The sequence below is a fragment of the Gigantopelta aegis genome, chromosome 14 (genome assembly GCF_016097555.1).
Source record: "Gigantopelta aegis isolate Gae_Host chromosome 14, Gae_host_genome, whole genome shotgun sequence".
In the NCBI taxonomy this organism is placed as follows: Eukaryota; Metazoa; Mollusca; class Gastropoda; order Neomphalida; family Peltospiridae; genus Gigantopelta; species Gigantopelta aegis.
Window position 1 is genome coordinate 46433875 of NC_054712.1, and position 20787 is coordinate 46454661.

The following is a 20787-nucleotide window of genomic DNA, read 5'->3' on the forward strand; positions in this document are numbered from 1 at the left end:
ACAATTCTATTTATAGAAAAGGTGGTTGCTAAAATAAACCACACAAACGAAAATGTTCTGATGGAACAGAAATTGGCCACAGCTTTATTAACAAACTAAATTCGTGATTGACAAAACCATGCGGACCACATACCACTGTAGGACAACAAAATCGGTACTGTATCCGACAAGTCATATATATATATATATATATATATATATATATATATATATATATATATATATATATATATATAGAGAGAGAGAGAGAGAGAGAGAGAGAGAGAGAGAGAGAGAGAGAGAGAGAGAGAGAGAGAGAGAGAGAGAGAGATCGAGAGAGAGAGAGAGGTAGTTGTAGTTGAGGCCGACATGCCAGTTGCCGTACGGCTGGAAGCAGAAGGCGAAAATCCACGTCTTTGACCAGCCGTAGTTCCTACATCGCTTGTTTCCACATGGACAAAACTGATTACATGACTGGTAACTGAAGGAATAAAAAATACAAATATGTATATGTATAAAATGTAAGTATAGACCTAGATAGAGAGACATACATACAGACAGAGATAAAGCGACAGAAAGATAGAGAAATAGGCAGACACACAGAAATAATAAAGGGAGAAGGATAATGAGAGAGAGAGAGAGAGAGAGAGAGAGAGAGAGAGAGAGAGAGAGAGAGAGAGAGACTGGTGAATGTTGCACAACCGTGAACTTGTACCTTATGGACAAGCGATTGTTGATTAATGTGTTTGTTATAGATATGAGAAAGAAAGAAAGAAATATTTTATTTAACGACGCACTCAACACATTTTTATTTACGGTTATATGGCGTCAGACATATGGTTAAGGACCACACAGATTTTGAGAGTAAACCCGCTGTCGCCATTTCATGGGCTACTCTTTCCGATTAGCAGCAAGGGATCTTTTATTTGCGCTTCCCATAGGCAGGATAGCACAAACCATGGCCTTTGTTGAACCAGTTATAGATAACTGGTCGGTGCAAGTGGTTTTACACCTACCCATTGAGCCTTGCGGAGCACTCACTCAGGGTTTGGAGTCGGTATCTGGATTAAGAATCCCATGCCTCGACTGGGATCCGAACCCAGTACCTACCAGCCTGTTGACCGATGGCCTAACCACGACGCCACCGAGGCCGGTAATCTAGATATGATATTACTGCACAAAGTGTTCTTTATATAGAGAGAAAGTTATACAAGGTGTACTGCTGTACAGAGGTTGATGTTATACGTTGTCGTTATAGACAGTTGGCTTTTATACGAAGTATACTTTATATACAAATGATTATCATATAATATATTCTTTAATAGCCAGTGGTTGTTATACAAACTGTAGTAACTTATAGATAATCGATTGCTACGCAGTATTGTTTATTTGTAAATCATATGGTTGCTTTACAAAGTTTACATTTACAGGCAGGTGGTTGTTATACAAGACATATATTGTACACAGTGGATGCATTGTAAGGTATTATTTTCATAGTCTAGTCAATTTAACCCACAATTACGTAAACCCAAAATAAATTATAACAGAAACTATTTTAGGGCTTTTTTGCGGGTTTTTTGTTATTATTATTATTATTATTATTATTATTTATTATTATTATATTATTTTTTTTTTTTTTTTTTTTTGCATTCCTATACGCGTACCTTTTGTGTTAAACACGCATTGTTTAATTCTAAATATTACTATCTTACTTAACAACATTGTATGTGTGTGTATGCTCTTTAATGACAATTTTTTTTTTTTTATTTAACGACACAACTAGAGCACATTGATTAATTAATCATAAATTGATGTCAAATAATTGGTATTTCCGACACGTAGTCATCAGAGGAAACCCGCTACATTTTGTTCCTCATGCAGCAAGGTATATTTTATATGCACTTTTCCCACAGGCAGGAAAGCACATACCATGGCATTTGACCAGTTGTGGTGCACTGGTTGGAACGAGAACCTTAATGGCAAACATAAAAGTCCCAATTGTATTACTTTTTTAAATTTTTACCTACAAAAATCATATTTAGAACGCACTTTTGAGAGCGGATGTTAAATATGTTATATAGAATGCATATATGAATACACACACACACACACACACACACACACACACACACACACATACATATATATATATATATATATATATATATACATACATACATACATAGATAGATAGATATTTCTGTTCTAATTTTTGTAACAAACCATACATTGACTGGAATATAAAGCAAATTCTACAATACTGACGTTATTCTTATTATTTATTATTCTTATTATTTGTATTATTATTATTTTAGGAGACCTTGCCCATGACGATCCAGATGGGATAGTAAATTGTCAGGGACAAATTAGAGTTATTGTTATTTTTTTATTATTGACGAAAACCTATGTCCCCCGTGGTGCGAGCTGACCAATGAGAGACATTCGGGGCAGATGACCAGGAAGCGAAGTGGACAGCGTAAACATCTTTAGAATTGTGCAAAAGATGAGATAAACCCGCCCCATGCTGGTGTTTAGTGATAATATTTTCTGTACCACTCCATGTTGTTTACTCCAAACCGCCCTTCCCTGAATGCTCAATTTGGGGATCATGGTAGTGGAGGGGGGAGGGGGGGGGGGGGGGGGGGGTAGCGTAGAATTTTTTTTTTTTTTTTTTTTTTCTTTATCATCTTCTTTGTTTTCGTTCTCTATCTTCTTTCTTCTTCTCATTATTTGCCTTTTGCATTTGGTTTTGGGTTTTTTTGCTTTTACTTTTTCTTCTTTTTCTTCTTCTATCTATACATAAATACATATTTTAAATATGCTGGGGTGTCTTTAAGCACACGTTTTACCTTTCCAGGGAACATTTTGACAATGTTGATTAGTGATGTATTTAGTCAATTAAAAATTGATTAGCCACTACTGTTTAATATTTTAATATTGTGTAGAAATGCGATACTGAACGAAATATTCTCTGCCATCCTATACACCCTCATTTTGACATCCCCCATCTCCGCCCCACTTTATATGATCCAGACAGGTCCTTACCTGTTTGCCGTTATTTTTCCTTTTTACAAATATTTTTTTCTTACTAGAATAAAAAAAAAAAATCCTTCACCGAAATTAACTGTTGACAACTTCTAGTTGCAATAACATTCTTCCCACATGGGGTGTTGTTTTTAATAATTTCATTTACTTAATTTTTCTTATCTTATTTTTATATCTTTCACCGAATTAACTGTTGACAAAAATGTACAATAACAACCCGTTTTATTGTAATGTAAAATAATTGGCTTGTCTCGTTAGAGCCCATCCAGGTGATGCGGGGTGTATAAATATGGATACGGGTGGCGTTCACGAAAACACGAACTAGAGAGACATAGAGATACATCCAAGATTGAACTGAAGATTTTCACTTTTCAACTGACTGCAGAATTTTCATCAAATACAATGGTAAGTTTTTGCAAGATTGTTGTATAGTTTGTTATACATGGCACAAGTATTATATCTTATCCGAATTTATCAAACACATTTTAGCTGTATTACAGAATAAGCTACCGTTTGCTAAATCCGAAATGCGAATTAAAATTAAAGCTGAGTATTAATTCGCTAATACGACATTTCGAAAATCAAATAAATATAATTAAATATATTTTTTAATTTGTCTTATATTCCGTATGGTAACCGTGAACTAATCTTCACAAACCAAGGTACCCATGCCATTCCGTGTACCAATCAGTGTAACTACTGTATTACGAAATATGGTAATTAAACGGAATAGTACCTTGGCTTGTGACATTTAGATTTAAAGGTACAATAGTAAAGTTTGTTTTATTTAACGACGCCGCTAGAGCACATTGATTTTTTATCTTATCATCGGCTATTGGACGTCAAACATATGGTCATTCTGACACTGTTTTTCAGAGGAAACCCGCTGTCGCCACATAGGCTACTCTTTTACGACAGGCAGTAAGGGATCTTTTATTTGCGCTTCCCACAGGCAGGATAGCACAAAACATGGCCTTTGTTGAACCAGTTATGGATCACTGGTTGGTTCAAGTGGTTTACACCTACCCATTAAGCCTTGCGAAGCACTCACTCAGGGTTTGGAGTCGGTATCTGGATTAAAAATCCCATGCCTCGACTAGGATCCGAATCCAGTACCTACCAGCCTGTAGACCGATGGCCTGCCACGACGCCACCGAGGCCGGTCTTAAAGGTACATTCCTGAGTTTGCAGGATTTTTTTTTTTTTTTTTTTTTTTTTTTTTTTTGAAGATGTTATCGACTAACAGACGTAGGTTGTAATGTATTATTGCAATTTTTATCTTGTAGTAGTTTTTGTACCATTTAGGACTGTAACGTCGAGTAATATTGACCTGGTTTTAATTTATTATTAAAGGGACACTCCTGAGTTTGCAGCATGTTTTTTTTTGTTTTGTTTTTGAAGATGTTATCGACTAACATACTTTTTAAAGATTGTAATTAAATATCAAATATATTTTTCTGCATAAAATATTAGCGGCTGTATATTAAACGTGTTTCTGATCGTTCTAATATTTGTACTAGGTTAAATTTCATTTTATTTCTTAATATATTATTTTAGGCTTCTTATAAATATTAAAGGGACATTCCCGAGTTTGCTGTATTGTAAGATGTTTCCGACTAATAAAATAGTTCTACGATTAAACTTACATATTAAATATATTTTCTTGTTTAGAATATCAGTGTCTGTATATTCAATGTGTTTATGGTCGTCTTAATATTTATAAGAAGCCTAAACTGAATTTGTCTTCAAATATTTTAAGAAATAAAATGAAATTTAACCTAGTACAAATATTAGAACGATCAGAAATACGTTTAATATACAGCCGCTAATATGTTATGTAGAAACATATGTTTGATATTTAACTACAATCGTTAAAAAGTCTATGTTAGTTGATAACATCTTAAAAATTGCAGCAAACTCAGGAATGTCCCTTTAAGCCGACCAGAAACATACTGGATATACAGATACTGACATTCTAAACAAGAAAATATATTTAATACGTAAGTTTAATTGTGGAACTATTTTATTAGTCGGAAACATTTTACAATGCAGTAAACTCAGGAATGTCCCTTTAAGTTTCCTGGTCTATATTGTTCACTTTTTGATCTGTGTTCGCTGCATTGCGATTCCTTCAGATCTCTTCGGCACTTCAGCTAATAGATTTTATATATGTACATGTATAATGTAAATATATATTTTCAATTCACGTACGTTTATTACGTGTATTGGCATACAGCTGGAGTGCCGTAAATAATAGCAAAAGGTACAATGCCTACTACAAGCTAAAAATAAATAAATAAATAAATAAATAAATAAATAAATATGTATGTAACAGTCAACCTCAACATACATACAATATATAAATATTCATGCATCAATACACACATACATACAAACTGGCATGCGATATATATATATATATATATATATATATATATATATATATATATATATATATATATATATATATATATATATATATATCTAAGTTATTAGAATAAAGTGTATCGGATGAATAAATAAAAAGATAGAATTTCACAACGTTTTAATGGAATAAGCGCCTTTCACCCGTAACGGGTTCATCAGTTCCATATACATGACGTCATCTACAGCGGGAGGTAATTTCGATGACGTCACGGCAATTCTAACAATAAAAGATGTATACCACGAACAAATTGCATATTTGACATTAAACGAGATAATAATTATAATTATAGTGACGGTATATAACTGTCATATTAACATTGCTATTGTTACATTGTAATACATGTAAACAAGCATATAAGAGTCAGATGTTCTAACAGTAGATACATTGTACAGCACAGTTTGAAACTATGTTGGAGTGTAGTGACCACAATATGGGTTAGCGTATGTTAAGTTTTGGTTTGAAAATGTGAATAAAATGGGCTTCCTTTTGCTGTCGAAAATGTTTCTCATCCATCATAACTTTATAAAATGAGAATATAGTAAATTTGCCGTTCCCACAGCTTTTGATGTGATGACTTACCCACAAAATACTGGTTGAAGAGTCCCTAATGTGCTGTTTATGCAAGGTGACCCTGTATCGAAGTTCCATACCGGTCTCTCCAATATAATTTCTTTGCAACCTGTACATATTATAGCGTAAATAACATTTTTGTCTTACAATTCATGTTGGTATGTACATAGAATGATTTGCCATCTGCAAACTGAAATGTATTACCTTCAATTAATATGTCACATATGCCGCATCTTTTATCTCCGCATTTACTAACAGACTTACACAAGTTAGATGTAAATATAGAAGGACATAGTATTTGTTTAAGATTCTTAGGCTGTCGAGTGCTGTTAATAATATTTCTTTTAGATAAGCAAGCTTTTATTTTAGAACTTTTCAGTAATATAGGTAGATGGTTCTGGACAGTAGGCATTATTTTAGTATTGTTCGGATTATATGTAGTGACCAGAGTAATACTCTCATTCTGATTGCAAGACTTATTTGAAGTTTTTCTCAACTCTTCAATTGGAATGCATTTAATTCTTTCAATACAGTTGGTAATTAGACCCATAGGATATCCCTGTTTTCGTAAAAACATCTGTAAATCTAAACGTCTACTACAACTATAGTAACTAGTACTGTAACTATAGTACAAATACGCATTGCCATGCTATAGGGTATGCTTTGTCTGGTATGTCTAGGATGACAAGAATGAAACTGGAGATACTCATGTGTATTAATTGGTTTGTAGTACACATCCGTAATTAAATTAACACCTTCTTTTATGATTTCAATATCCAGGAATGGTATTCTATTACGATTCGTCTCCATAGTAAATTGTATGGATGGGTGCAAATTATTTAGAATACTGTGCAATTGCTTAATTGAGTCATCATCGTTTATCCATATCAAGAAACAATCGTCTAGATACCTTTTCCAGTTTAATTTAACACAATCTGCTGATATATTATCCCACTGTTCATTAATGTTACTGAATAATGTCTCTTCCAAATAAGCAACCACGAGAGTTGCATATGTAGGACTAACATTTGATCCCATTGCACACCCTTTAATTTGACGGATGTGTTTCTCATTAAAGTCAAAGGTGTTGTTGTCCAATACAAAGTGGAGAGCTTCAAGTATAAAATTCACAGAAAATTGTCCTTCTGTTAGGTTTATATATATCACCTATAAACATGAAATATTGACTATAAATTGTTTTTAAAAATTAAAAAAAACCCCTAAAATTAGTGGGACAGTCCTCAGTTTGCTGAACTGTAAGATGTTTCCGACTAATAAAATAGTTCTACAATTAAACTTACATATTAAATACATTTTCTTGTTTAGAATATCAATGTCTGTATATTCAATGTGTTTCTGGTCGTCTGAATACTTGTAGGACGCCCAAACTGGATTTTGCCTTCAAATAATTTCGTACGTACAAAAAAATTAATATTTTAGAACGATAAGAAACACGTTTAATATACAGTAACTAATATTTTATGCAGAAAAATATATTTGATATGTAATTACAATCGTCAAAAAGTCTCTGTTAGTACATTACGTCTTAAAAATTGCAGCAAACACAGGAATGTCCCCTTAATAATAAATTACAACCTAGGTCAATATTACTCGACGTTACAATCCTAAATGGTACAAAAACTACTACAAGATAAAAATAGCAATAATATATTACAACCTACGTCAAAGTTTTTTTTGTTTATCGACACCACTAGAGCATATTGCTAATTTTGGCTTATAGTTTTAGAGAGAAAACCCGCTACATTTGTCCATTAGCAAAGAATCTTTTATATGCACCATCCCACAGACAGGATAGCACATACCACGGCCTTTGATATACCAGTCAAGGTGGACTGGTTGTAACGAGAAGTATACCATCTGTACGTTATCGTGTTAAAGGGTACAAAACCTATTACAATCTAATAACAACAACAACAATAACAACAACAACAACAACAACAACAACAATAATAACAATAATAATAATAATAATAATAAATAATAATAATAATAATAATAATAATAGTAATAATAATAATAAAATACAAACTACGTTACAGTGCTAAGAGGTACAAAACCTACTACAAGCTAATAATAATAATAATACATTACAAGCTACGTCAATAGCACTGTACGTTACTTTGCTAAAAGATACAGTACCTAAAGACAGACAATAATAATAATAATAATAATAATAATAATAATAATAATAATAATAATAATTACAACCTACGTCAATATCACTGTATGCTGCATTGCTAAAAGGTACAATACCTATTACAAGCAAAAACAATAAAATATAAAGTACAAGCTACGTCAATATTATATATTTATTATCCACATATTTGAAGATATACAGGGAAATATAACCAGTAGGACTAACGTGTGATTTCACGTGCACAACAAATGGCGTAATTTTGGAGAGCGATGTCATAACATTATGCGGCTTTTACAGTCTTAGCTGTGTAATTACTTCACAAAAATTACGTCAATTTTTAAATGGCATCATTTCGTCGTCTCTTTCTAGTTACGTTTTGACATGGTCCTATCTTGTTATTCATAAAAATAATATTACGGATAATATGGATAATAAAGAAATTATTATACTTGCGTGTGAATTGTACTAATTTTACAAAATACATGTCAGAATTCATGTATTACCGTCACTCTCACTCGGGCAATACAAGAATCCTGACACTCGTTTCGTAAAATCGTTACGACACTATATATATATATATATATATATATATATATATATATATATATATATATATATATATATATATATAATAGCTAGCATATCCAGTGTAATCAAAGTATGTGATACTTTTCATATCACATACCTTCAGAATTTAATAACTGTACAAATTAGATGTAAATTAGTCGAGGCCACGGCACTACGTTTATTGACTTTTAAGCAAACGCACTACGGCGACACTCCATAATTGACGTATTTATTAAGGGTCATTAAATAAAAACATTATTTCAAAAGACACTTAATACTAAAAGCTGTCACCGGACATAGGACTGGTAGGTACATGACTCGCAGCTCCGTAGCGGTTCCCACCCAGAGCGAGTTTTAACGACTTAATGGATAGGTGTACGACCACTACACCCTCTTTTCTCTCATTTACCACTGACAACTAACAACTATCCCACTGTCCTGGGAAGACATCTCAGATAGCTGAGGTGTGTGCCCGGGACAGCACGCTTGAACTTTAATGGCGGACTAGAATTAATATTTGCGTGTACAGTTTCCAACAACATGCTGTATTAAGCTTGAGATTATATGATAAAGAGATTATTTATTACTGTTGTGTGTTTCGGTATCACCATTCCATTCCAATATTTATTTACATGCTCATATACCACGAAGGTTTCAAGCATGTCTGTCCTGGGCATAATCTCTGGCCTTTGCCAGTGACAGACAAAAGGGTGGGGGATAAGTTTGAAGTGGGCAGATTTTGGAATAAGAATTTAGTTGTGTCCAGCGACTGCGCGGACCGACTAGTAGACACCAAAAATGGGCCGTGTTCTGACTGGCTGAATTTCGATTCCTTCGGGTCTAACTAGAAAAAGCTAAAGTCTACGGAGAATAACTGCACCTAACATCATGTCCGGACTAAGAATTTAAACCCAAAAATAAGTTTGACTGCTCGGCCAAAAAGGTTTTAAGGTGATTTGAGCAATTTAACGGGCGCCAAAGTAAATTGCGTTGGACTGTTTATAAAAAAATAAACATACGAATTTTGAACTCGATCGAAAAGTATTTAAAGTCCAACTAAGCCCAAAAAGGAGGTTACCTGTCCTAGTTAAGGTTGGCGCAGCAGGACTCATGGTGAGTTGATGGGCTGATCAGGTGAGAAGTTGGGGAGTCCTTCCATCAAATACTCGGTGTTACATTCAAGGGCTCCTGTGTAGCTGTCCCGCAGCACCATCTTTAAGATGCGATGAATGGTCGCGTTGGGCATCGCAGGCATCAGGAGTCCTTGTCTGTACAGCCCGTCCTGCTGCGCTGTCACATAAAGTTGTTTGGAGTGGGGGGAGCCCCGGATCTGGTACTTCCCTTGTCCTGTCGGAAGTTGGCGCCATTCCTTTTCTGTCCAGGGTCCCTTGAGTTGTTGTGGGTCGGTGAAGTCCCCGATGACCGCTCTTCTATATTTTGCTGGGAGCTTGTCACAGACGATAGTCCAATCGGTTTGGTCGGACCTCTTCGGTGAGGTAACCGAAGACATCTTCCTCCTTTTGGACTCTCGCTGGATCTCCGCTCCAACAACAACAACCGGAGGTGGTGGTGGACTTTCCGGCGGGTCAAGAACGACCACGTGTCCCGTGTCCATCGATGTGGTTCCCTCAACAGGAGGGGCCTCCACTGTCAGTGGAGCTGACAGCTTTGGCCCCCCCTGGATGGTTCCTGGCGAGTGCTTCGGTCGAGTGGGTGAAGCCGGTAAAGCAGAATGAACCGCCACCGGTGGTTTAGCCACCGGGTTTGGATCACCCTGCACCGTTCCGCGTCTCGTCCTCCTCTTCGGAACAGGTGGAACCGCCGCTGGCGGTTGAGCCGCCAAGTTAGGCTCCCCCTGTGTAGACTTAGGTCGCCTCCTCCTTCTTCTACTCGGTGCGCGTCTCTTTGTCTCATTGCCGTAGTATAAAGTCACGGTCGCTGATTCACCATTGTGCTCTATTCGGTACTTGGCCAAAGGCCCAAGCGAACAAAGCACAGCCCCTAGGGTGGGGGGGAGAGAAATCGCCACGTTCTCAGAACACAACCTCATCGTTCGAGATCAACTGGAGAAAAAAACCGGTATCACCAATATCATATATTAGGAATTTTTTTTTCTTTTTTTTTCCATTTTTATTAATATGATATCCACACACATGTACATAATACGAGAGACATAAGTATAATACATAGTTACATGAAGATTTAATATATCAATTTGTTTTCTTCTCTCCACAGAGACAAAAAATAACACCAACCCAGCAAGAGAGCCCAATTATGTACTCAATATTCGGGCTAAGAAACAACAAAAAAATTAAATAAAAACCCCCCAAAAACAAACCAAACTAAAACCTTTGTTATATAATAGTAATCGGTCAACTCTTTCTGAATCCAGTTCAAATTGGGTACATATGCATTGCATATGCATCTATATATATATATATATATATATATATATATATATATATATATATATATATATATATATATATATATATATATACATACATTTACATACATAATTTATAATATTACATAAAATACCACCACAACCACCAGCTCATTAATTTAATTACTGGTTTCGGTATTTTTGCCTTTTTCAAATTAACAATAAGATGACGTCACGTCATGCTGACGTCATATATATATATATATATATATATATATATATATATATATATATATATATATATATATATATATATATATATATAATTTATAATTTATAATATTACATAAAATACCACCACCACTACCAGCTCATTAATTTAATTACATGTTTCGGTATTTTTGCCTTTTTCAAATTAACAATAAGATGACGTCACGTCATGCTGACGTCATGTATATATATATATATATATATATATATATATATATATACACACACAGTGAAACCCCTCAAAACCGGACAACCATGGGACCAAGGGAAAAGTCCGGTTATGAGGGGTATCCGGTTTACAGAGGTTTCAGTATTGAGGTAAACCATATATATATGAACGAGCAAATAAACAAATACATTTAAAATAATATAAAATTTGCAACAAATCAATCACGGTAGCTTCAATTTATATTCACTTAACTATTATTCAGCACAAGAGAGTACATATATATTTTTCTTTCTTTCTTTCTTTAATTGTAGAACTCGCTGACATTGATGTGCGTGTTTATCGCGAGTTACGGTGCAATAGGCGTGAAGTTGACAGAAGGAAAACACAGGTGTACAGATGTGACGGACTCTTTCTACAACGAGTTGGTGCCATACAGCAAAGCCCTTTATGACGAGGACAAAGCCAAGATCAAGCCCAAGTACAGGTACAGAACAAAATATTGATTTAACATTCGCAAATCTTCGAGTGTGTTCATCACACAGATGTGAAATGGGAGCAACTCCCTGATAAGAGTGGGGAGCATAAGCGAACGGGCTCCTACTTTTGTAGGGGAGCAGGCTGTCTTTTGCCGGAATAAAAGAAAAAAAGTTCGAATCTGGATAAAAACATTTATTCATATCGTTTGTAAATGATTGGAAACACTATTTTACCTCTTTCTACGACTTTAGCAGATTCCACGTTGATTCCAAATGGCTTTTATTTTGGTACGTAATGTCGTAATGTACGAATCCAGAAGGCCTCTCGTTCAAGTCTCAACAGGTCGTTTACGTCTTTTGAACCAAATATTAGTCGACTGCGTTTTAAATAACTTGTGAAGTCTAAACCTGGTTTGCTTACAAGTAGCAGATGAGCAAATGCGTATTTGGGGTGGTTGGTTATGCTGAATTTTGTGTGGTTTATAGTCTTCAGTTGTCCTAAGGGGATTTTTTAATTCTCGAACAGTTTCAGATTTAATTTTTCTTCAAAACCGTTTTGAATATACCTAGAATTTAAGGCACTAAATAAAAGTTAACAATCCCTATTGAAATACTGCGTGTTACTCGAAATTCTGTGAAATCTAATAATCTGAGAATTAACAATGGCTTTAAAGGTGTGGCGTGGGTGAAAAGACTTGCAGTGGAGAAGTTGGTGTGTGTCTGTGGTTTTGAAAAACACTTTGTAGTCTAGGTCACCTGATGTTTCAAACTGTACCTGTATGTATGTATGTATGTATGTATGTATGTATGTATGTATGTATGTATGTACTGATGTATGAATATCTATATATTGTATGTATGTCGAGGTTGACTATTACATACATAGATATTAACGCACTGGCGCAGGGGATAATTCAATCCTTTCTGGCCTCAAAAATTGTCCCATGCCGTTGCTGGGACTCGAAATTGTGGCACCGATTCGCCCGCAAATTGCAAGACTAACCACGATAGGCTCTGAGCTATCGAAGCTTCCATAAAAAGGAAGCTTCTTTAACTCAACCATATGCATGGGGCCTGCATGTATGTATCCCGCTTATGTATGTAGTGGGTATGGCATGTATGCATTGATGTATGAATATCTATATATTGTATGTATGTCGAGGTTGACTATTACATATATAGATATTAACGCACTGGCGCAGGGGATAATTCAATCCTTTCTGGCCTCAAAAATTGTCCCATGCCGTTGCTGGGACTCGAACCTGTGGCACCGATTCGCCCGCAAATTTCAAGGCTAACCACGATACGCTCTGAGCTATCGAAGCTTCCATAAAAAGAAAGTTTCTTTAACTCAACCATATGCATGGGGCCTGCAATCTACGCGGTCGATCCCGCTTACGTGCATGAAACAGTGGGCAGACCTGGCACTGGCTAGTATGTATTGATGTATGAATATCTATATATTGTATGTATGTCGAGGTTGACTATTACATACATAGATATTAACGCACTGGCGCAGGGGATAATTCAATCCTTTCTGGCCTCACAAAGTGTCCCATGCCGTTGCTGGGACTCGAACCTGTGGCACCGATTCGCCCGCAAATTGCAAGGCTAACCACGATACGCTCTGAGCTATCGAAGCTTCCATAAAAAGGAAGTTTCTTTAACTCAACCATATGCATGGGGCCTACAATCTACGCGGTCGATCCCGCTTACGTGCATGAAACAGTGGGCAGACCTGGCACTGGCTAGTATGTATTGATGTATGAATATCTATATATTGTATGTATGTCGAGGTTGACTATTACATACATAGATATTAACGCACTGGCGCAGGGGATAATTCAATCCTTTCTGGCCTCACAAAGTGTCCCATGCCGTTGCTGGGACTCGAACCTGTGGCACCGATTCGCCCGCAAATTGCAAGGCTAACCACGATACGCTCTGAGCTATCGAAGCTTCCATAAAAAGGAAGTTTCTTTAACTCAACCATATGCATGGGGCCTACAATCTACGCGGTCGATCCCGCTTACGTGCATGAAACAGTGGGCAGACCTGGCACTGGCTAGTATGTATTGATGTATGAATATCTATATATTGTATGTATGTCGAGGTTGACTATTACATACATAGATATTAACGCACTGGCGCAGGGGATAATTCAATCCTTTCTGGCCTCACAAAGTGTCCCATGCCGTTGCTGGGACTCGAACCTGTGGCACCGATTCGCCCGCAAATTGCAAGGCTAACCACGATACGCTCTGAGCTATCGAAGCTTCCATAAAAAGGAAGTTTCTTTAACTCAACCATATGCATGGGGCCTACAATCTACGCGGTCGATCCCGCTTACGTGCATGAAACAGTGGGCAGACCTGGCACTGGCTAGTATGTATTGATGTATGAATATCTATATATTGTATGTATGTCGAGGTTGACTATTACATACATAGATATTAACGCACTGGCGCAGGGGATAATTCAATCCTTTCTGGCCTCACAAAGTGTCCCATGCCGTTGCTGGGACTCGAACCTGTGGCACCGATTCGCCCGCAAATTGCAAGGCTAACCACGATACGCTCTGAGCTATCGAAGCTTCCATAAAAAGGAAGTTTCTTTAACTCAACCATATGCATGGGGCCTACAATCTACGCGGTCGATCCCGCTTACGTGCATGAAACAGTGGGCAGACCTGGCACTGGCTAGTATGTATTGATGTATGAATATGTATATATTGTATGTATGTCGAGGTTGACTATTACATACATAGATATTAACGCACTGGCGCAGGGGATAATTCAATCCTTTCTGGCCTCACAAAGTGTCCCATGCCGTTGCTGGGACTCGAACCTGTGGCACCGATTCGCCCGCAAATTGCAAGGCTAACCACGATACGCTCTGAGCTATCGAAGCTTCCATAAAAAGGAAGTTTCTTTAACTCAACCATATGCATGGGGCCTACAATCTACGCGGTCGATCCCGCTTACGTGCATGAAACAGTGGGCAGACCTGGCACTGGCTAGTATGTATTGATGTATGAATATCTATATATTGTATGTATGTCGAGGTTGACTATTACATACATAGATATTAACGCACTGGCGCAGGGGATAATTCAATCCTTTCTGGCCTCACAAAGTGTCCCATGCCGTTGCTGGGACTCGAACCTGTGGCACCGATTCGCCCGCAAATTGCAAGGCTAACCACTATACGCTCTGAGCTATCGAAGCTTCCATAAAAAGGAAGTTTCTTTAACTCAACCATATGCATGGGGCCTACAATCTACGCGGTCGATCCCGCTTATGTGCATGAAACAGTGGGCAGACCTGGCACTGGCTAGTATGTATTGATGTATGAATATGTATATATTGTATGTATGTCGAGGTTGACTATTACATACATAGATATTAACGCACTGGCGCAGGGGATAATTCAATCCTTTCTGGCCTCACAAAGTGTCCCATGCCGTTGCTGGGACTCGAACCTGTGGCACCGATTCGCCCGCAAATTGCAAGACTAACCACGATACGCTCTGAGCTATCGAAGCTTCCATAAAAAGGAAGTTTCTTTAACTCAACCATATGCATGGGGCCTACAATCTACGCGGTCGATCCCGCTTACGTGCATGAAACAGTGGGCAGACCTGGCACTGGCTAGTATGTATTGATGTATGAATATCTATATATTGTATGTATGTCGAGGTTGACTATTACATACATAGATATTAACGCACTGGCGCAGGGGCATATGCATGTATATGTGTCTGTATATGTGTATGTGTGTGTGTGCGCGCGCGCATGTGTGTATGTATGTATGTATTGATGCATGGTGATTATGTATGAATGTATGTATGTATGTATGTAATGTGACTGTGTGTGTGTATATGTATGTATGTGTGTATATATATATATATATATATATATATATATATATATATATATATATATATAGATAGATAGATAGATAGATGGATAGATATGCATACATACATACATACATACATACATACATACATTGCCAAACGTTGCCAAGCCATGGGGCTTTAGAACTGAACTGAACTTTATTTACACTCTGGCCGTAATTCAACGACATATGAGGTACATTGTAAAAATATAATTAAATAAATAAATGACAAGATGGCACATTCGTCATAATAATGTACATCAGATAAAACAAGTGTATATCTATGTTTTCATACTTGCATTTGAAGACATACATTGCATATACAAATAAATACTTAAGAATATGCATAATTTGTTTACAGAGAATTGCTAGCTTTCTGAGAACACCAGTTGTTTTTACTGTCAAATAGCATTCTAAATTTATAAACATTTGGTCTAGACTGGCAACACTTTGGCAGAAGTCTTGTTCTTTCATCTTTAAAAAAAGGACAACACATTATATAATGAAATTCATCACTAATTTCGTTATTTGTACACAGAAAGCATGTTCTATTTTTTAAAGTTATTTTTTTCGATCTGTCTTTTTCAATGGGAAGATAATGATTTGAAAGTCGAAAATGTAATAGTGGTAACCAATATTTTTTCTCTAAATTGTTTAAATATGTCTCGAACACGATATTTGATTTAAACAGTCTGTAACAGGATGCTTTAGATGAATTAACAATTTCATTGTTCCATGTTTGTAAGAACTGATCCTGTAATCTTAAAAGAATTCTTTGTTTTAATAGATTTACATCTGGTAGCTGGTTACACTGTGCAGTCCATACATTACTATATCCAACGTCATTCAAAACAGATTTGATAAACTTTAACCATTTATGATCACATATTCCATTTTTATAATCATTCAGCAATAATTCATATATCAAGAATGATAACTTTGTGTGTTTTCCAGTTATTAGTTTAAAGCAAAAAGTGATCATTCTTAATTTGACATCAAGGGAGACTGGGTAACGCCCCAGTTCTCCATATAACATATTCACACATTCCGCGTGGTTGTTGGACCGGTACGAATAAGGTAGACTAACGATCGTTCTATTTTTGTGGAACGTAGTTGGTCTGATTGGTAGCGTTCTGGCTCAACAATTGCGGGCGATTGGGTGCCACAGGTTCGGGTCTCGGTAACCGCATGAGGAAATTTGTGAAGGCAATAAAGGATATTCAAAATATAAAAATACATACATACATTGTGTATATTATTTTTGTTTTATTATAGTAAAGCCATATCTGCATCAAATCGCAAAGTTCGTGGGAAACTGAGAGCCACCGTGAACTGCCCTGCCCCGGACGCCGCTGCCCTTGTAGGTGTGACACGTCGTAAACGCCAAGTCGATGACGTCAACTGTGACGGCTGTCCGGTTAACCGGGAATATCTGTACAAGTTCCACAACAATGCCTGTTTCGTCATCCTTCCCAACTTGCAGAGAGTGTCATACGCGATTTGCGGGTAAACACTAACCAAATATGTTTTTTTGTCGCCCCACACACATGGTAAAAACTAACCAAGATTACATTTTTAAAAATATGAAAAAAATGCATTTTGTGATATTAAAAACACCAGGATGCCCCAAAACACTCCGAATGTACGGAAATTGATAATCTAAACCATAAAATCTAAGTAAAGTATGATTTCAGTTATCAAAAAAGACTATATCAGTCAGAATATGCCATAGTATTTAAAAACTAGGGTATGTCCATTTAAGTCACAAAATAAGTAAATGTTATAATCTTTATAAATTATAAACAATGTAAAATTTTGAAACAAACACTTTATAATCAAATTTATAAAATACATGACATGAGCTGGGTTGGTGTAGGTAAAAGAACACTTAATAATAACTATGATATTTTGTTTCTATAGTACAACCTATAGGTAAATGATGACCAACGACGCTCAACTTCAATAGAACTAATCAATCAACGAATCGAGGATTTTCAAAACAACGTCAACCTATCAATCAATGAATCAATGATTTTCAAACCTACGTCAACCTATCAATCAATGAATCAATGATTTTCAAAACTACGTCAACCTATCAATCAATGAATCAATGATTTTCAAAACAACGTCAACATATCAATCAATGAATGAATGATTTTCAAACCTACGTCAACCTATCAATCAATGAATCAATGATTTTCAAAACTACGTCAACCTATCAATCAATGAATCAATGATTTTCAAAACTACGTCAACCTATCAATCAATGAATCAATGATTTTCAAAACAACGTCAACATATCAATCAATGAATCAATGATTTTCAAACCTACGTCAACCTATCAATCAATGAATCAATGATTTTCAAAACTACGTCAACCTATCAATCAATGAATCAATGATTTTCAAAACTACGTCAACCCATGAATATGCATTTAGTGAAACATCTATCAAACGATGAGTATTAATACTATTAGACAGGAAGTCTGGAGACTGAAAGTAGTAAAGGTCTTTGATCACATATCTCATACCAATATTGACATTTTAATGTTGCTGTATGAGTTGGGCAAAGAAGCAGAAGAAACAATAGAAACAATTACAATTATCAATATAACATTGTGTAACAAGTGTGAAAGGGACCAATCAAAGGTACAATGACGTAAAAAACCCCAACAAAAAACCCAACAACAACAACAACAACAAAAACCCACAACAAACAAACGAAGGAAAAAAAAGAACAAACAAAGAAAACAAAAATACCCCATCCACAAAAAAAAAACCCACAAAAAATTGTTTAATACTAAACACAACAGCAACACCACAACCCCCCCCCCCCCAAGGTAAAAAAATTGAGAACAAAACAATAACAACAACACCTCATCCCACCACAAAAAACAACAACAAACAAACAAACAACACCACCACCACCAAACAAAAAGAAACCCAAATATAAACAAAAACAACAAAAAGAGCCCAACAACACAATACACAACGCCCCCTCCCCTCCCCTCCCCCTCCCCCGCAATATATAGCATTAAATTATTAACAGAATTTACCACAGAACATTATAAACAAAAAACAAACAAACAAACAAACAACATATAACATTTGAAAACATTAGCAGATATACTTACATGAATAATTAAGACATTTTAAGCGTTAATGGACAATGTGTACTTTATTGCCACTCTTGTGGAAAACCTTGTTTTTATGTTCATATTTCTTTGTTTTAAAGTGACAGACTCTGGTTTTTAATCACTATGACAGATTTGTCACCATTAGAGCCGTTTTGGTAATTACAATTTAAAGTTACTTAAATTTTATTGTTTAGATTATCCATTTTCGTACATCCGAAGTGTTTCTGGTCATCATGTTGTTTGTAATACCCCTAAAATACATTTTCAATAATTCTAAAAACGCAAACGTCTGAGAAGTAACGGTCATCAAGCCAAACTCCAATCCATTCTTAGACGTTATTTCCCCGTTTAAACGTTAGTTTCACTCTGTTGTAACTTTATCTAGTTGAATTACAGGTTTGTAGATTAGTGTCTAGTATTTGCGCGGGCTAAAACACTAGTGTCTGCGCCTTTAAAATCTTAATTATATGATTTATTTAAAACTGTCATTTCTCTCTTTTTACCAGAAACGAAGCGTGTCAAGTCGGCTGCGCCTGTTGCCGATGTGGGGAAGATCATTGTAGTCGTCACAGATTTGTCAAGATGTGGTTCTTTGCTTTCTGCTTTAGGAGCGCCGGCAAATGGAGACCGTTTTTCAATTACAACTACCTTTGGTTGCCACAGGATTGTAAGTGCAAGTAAATATAACTTTGAGTACCCCGGCGGCAACTGCTTGCACCACACACAAATCATAATTATTTTAATGTCAATGTTTATTAAAGAATAAAATGTGTTTAGTAATTTTGTCTGGCATCTGGGTTTTTTGTGTGTTTTTTTATGTTTGTGTTTTTTTAAATTTTGTTCTTATGGTGTTTTAGGTTGAGAGGTGCTGTGTTTGTTACTTGTGGTTTTTTGTTTGTTTTATTTTATTTATTTATTTATTATTATTATTATTATTATTATTATTATTATTATTATTATTATTATTATTATTATTATTATTATTATTGTTATTGTTATTTTGTTTTGTTTTATTTTGCTTTACTTTTAGTCCATTAGCCAGACCGAATCCGAGTACCAAATTGGTAAATAGATCCAACATGGATTTTCAGTTAGACTGGTATCTGAAGTGTCTGAAATCACTTGATGGACATTCTGGATCAGTAGTCAAGTGCTATTTTGGCCGAAATCCCACAAATTAGGAAAATGATCATAACTCACTACCAAACTGATCTATAGATATGTAATTTGGCTTATTGTGTTCGGTTTACAATTCTGCATTAGCTGATACATAGCTTTTAATATTTATTTTGTAATTTATTTACCAAAAATCAGGTAAATGTATGGGAAAGGGACATTTTTCTCTCTCTCTCTCTCTGTTTTTCATGATGCATCTTGAAACGTTTTGTTACTATTTTAAATCAAAGCATTTTCAAGCTTATTTTCCTTTTAGATCATCAAGACTAATATTTGAGGCATCCATAAAAACATTTACATCAAGTATTTCGACATTTTGTAACCACGTAGAGACATTTTATTTACGTGTGTCTGGTCGGTTGCAGCACCGGATGTGACCATTATTGTGGTGTTACCAAGTTGCTCTGTCTTTTGTTGCCAGATTTCTACCAGGAACCTGGTAAGCTTAGACGTACCTTCTGTACTTGCCAACAGTCTCTTCCAGTTTATATAAATTACATTTTAGAGGGCAAGAATTTTATATATAT

The 20787-nt window shown here is 35.7% G+C and overlaps 1 protein-coding gene across 1 annotated transcript; it reads left to right on the plus strand.

Moving 5' to 3' along the window:
- The first annotated feature begins 2286 nt into the window (after positions 1–2286).
- On the plus strand, positions 2287–19867 carry LOC121389493. The gene is made up of 5 exons (XM_041521145.1): positions 2287–2506; positions 3283–3429; positions 11884–12056; positions 17224–17454; positions 19591–19867. The coding sequence occupies exons 2-5, from the start codon at positions 3427–3429 to the stop codon at positions 19763–19765; spliced, it is 582 nt and encodes a 193-aa protein (XP_041377079.1). The 5' UTR covers positions 2287–2506; positions 3283–3426; the 3' UTR covers positions 19766–19867.
- The last annotated feature ends 920 nt before the right edge of the window (positions 19868–20787 follow it).

Excerpts from the sequence above, each read along its gene's own strand:
- LOC121389493 (XM_041521145.1), top strand. Across the intron at positions 12,057-17,223 it reads AAGATCAAGCCCAAGTACAG|TAAAGCCATATCTGCATCAA; the intron begins GTACAGAACAAA and ends GTTTTATTATAG. Across the intron at positions 17,455-19,590 it reads GTGTCATACGCGATTTGCGG|AAACGAAGCGTGTCAAGTCG; the intron begins GTAAACACTAAC and ends TCTTTTTACCAG.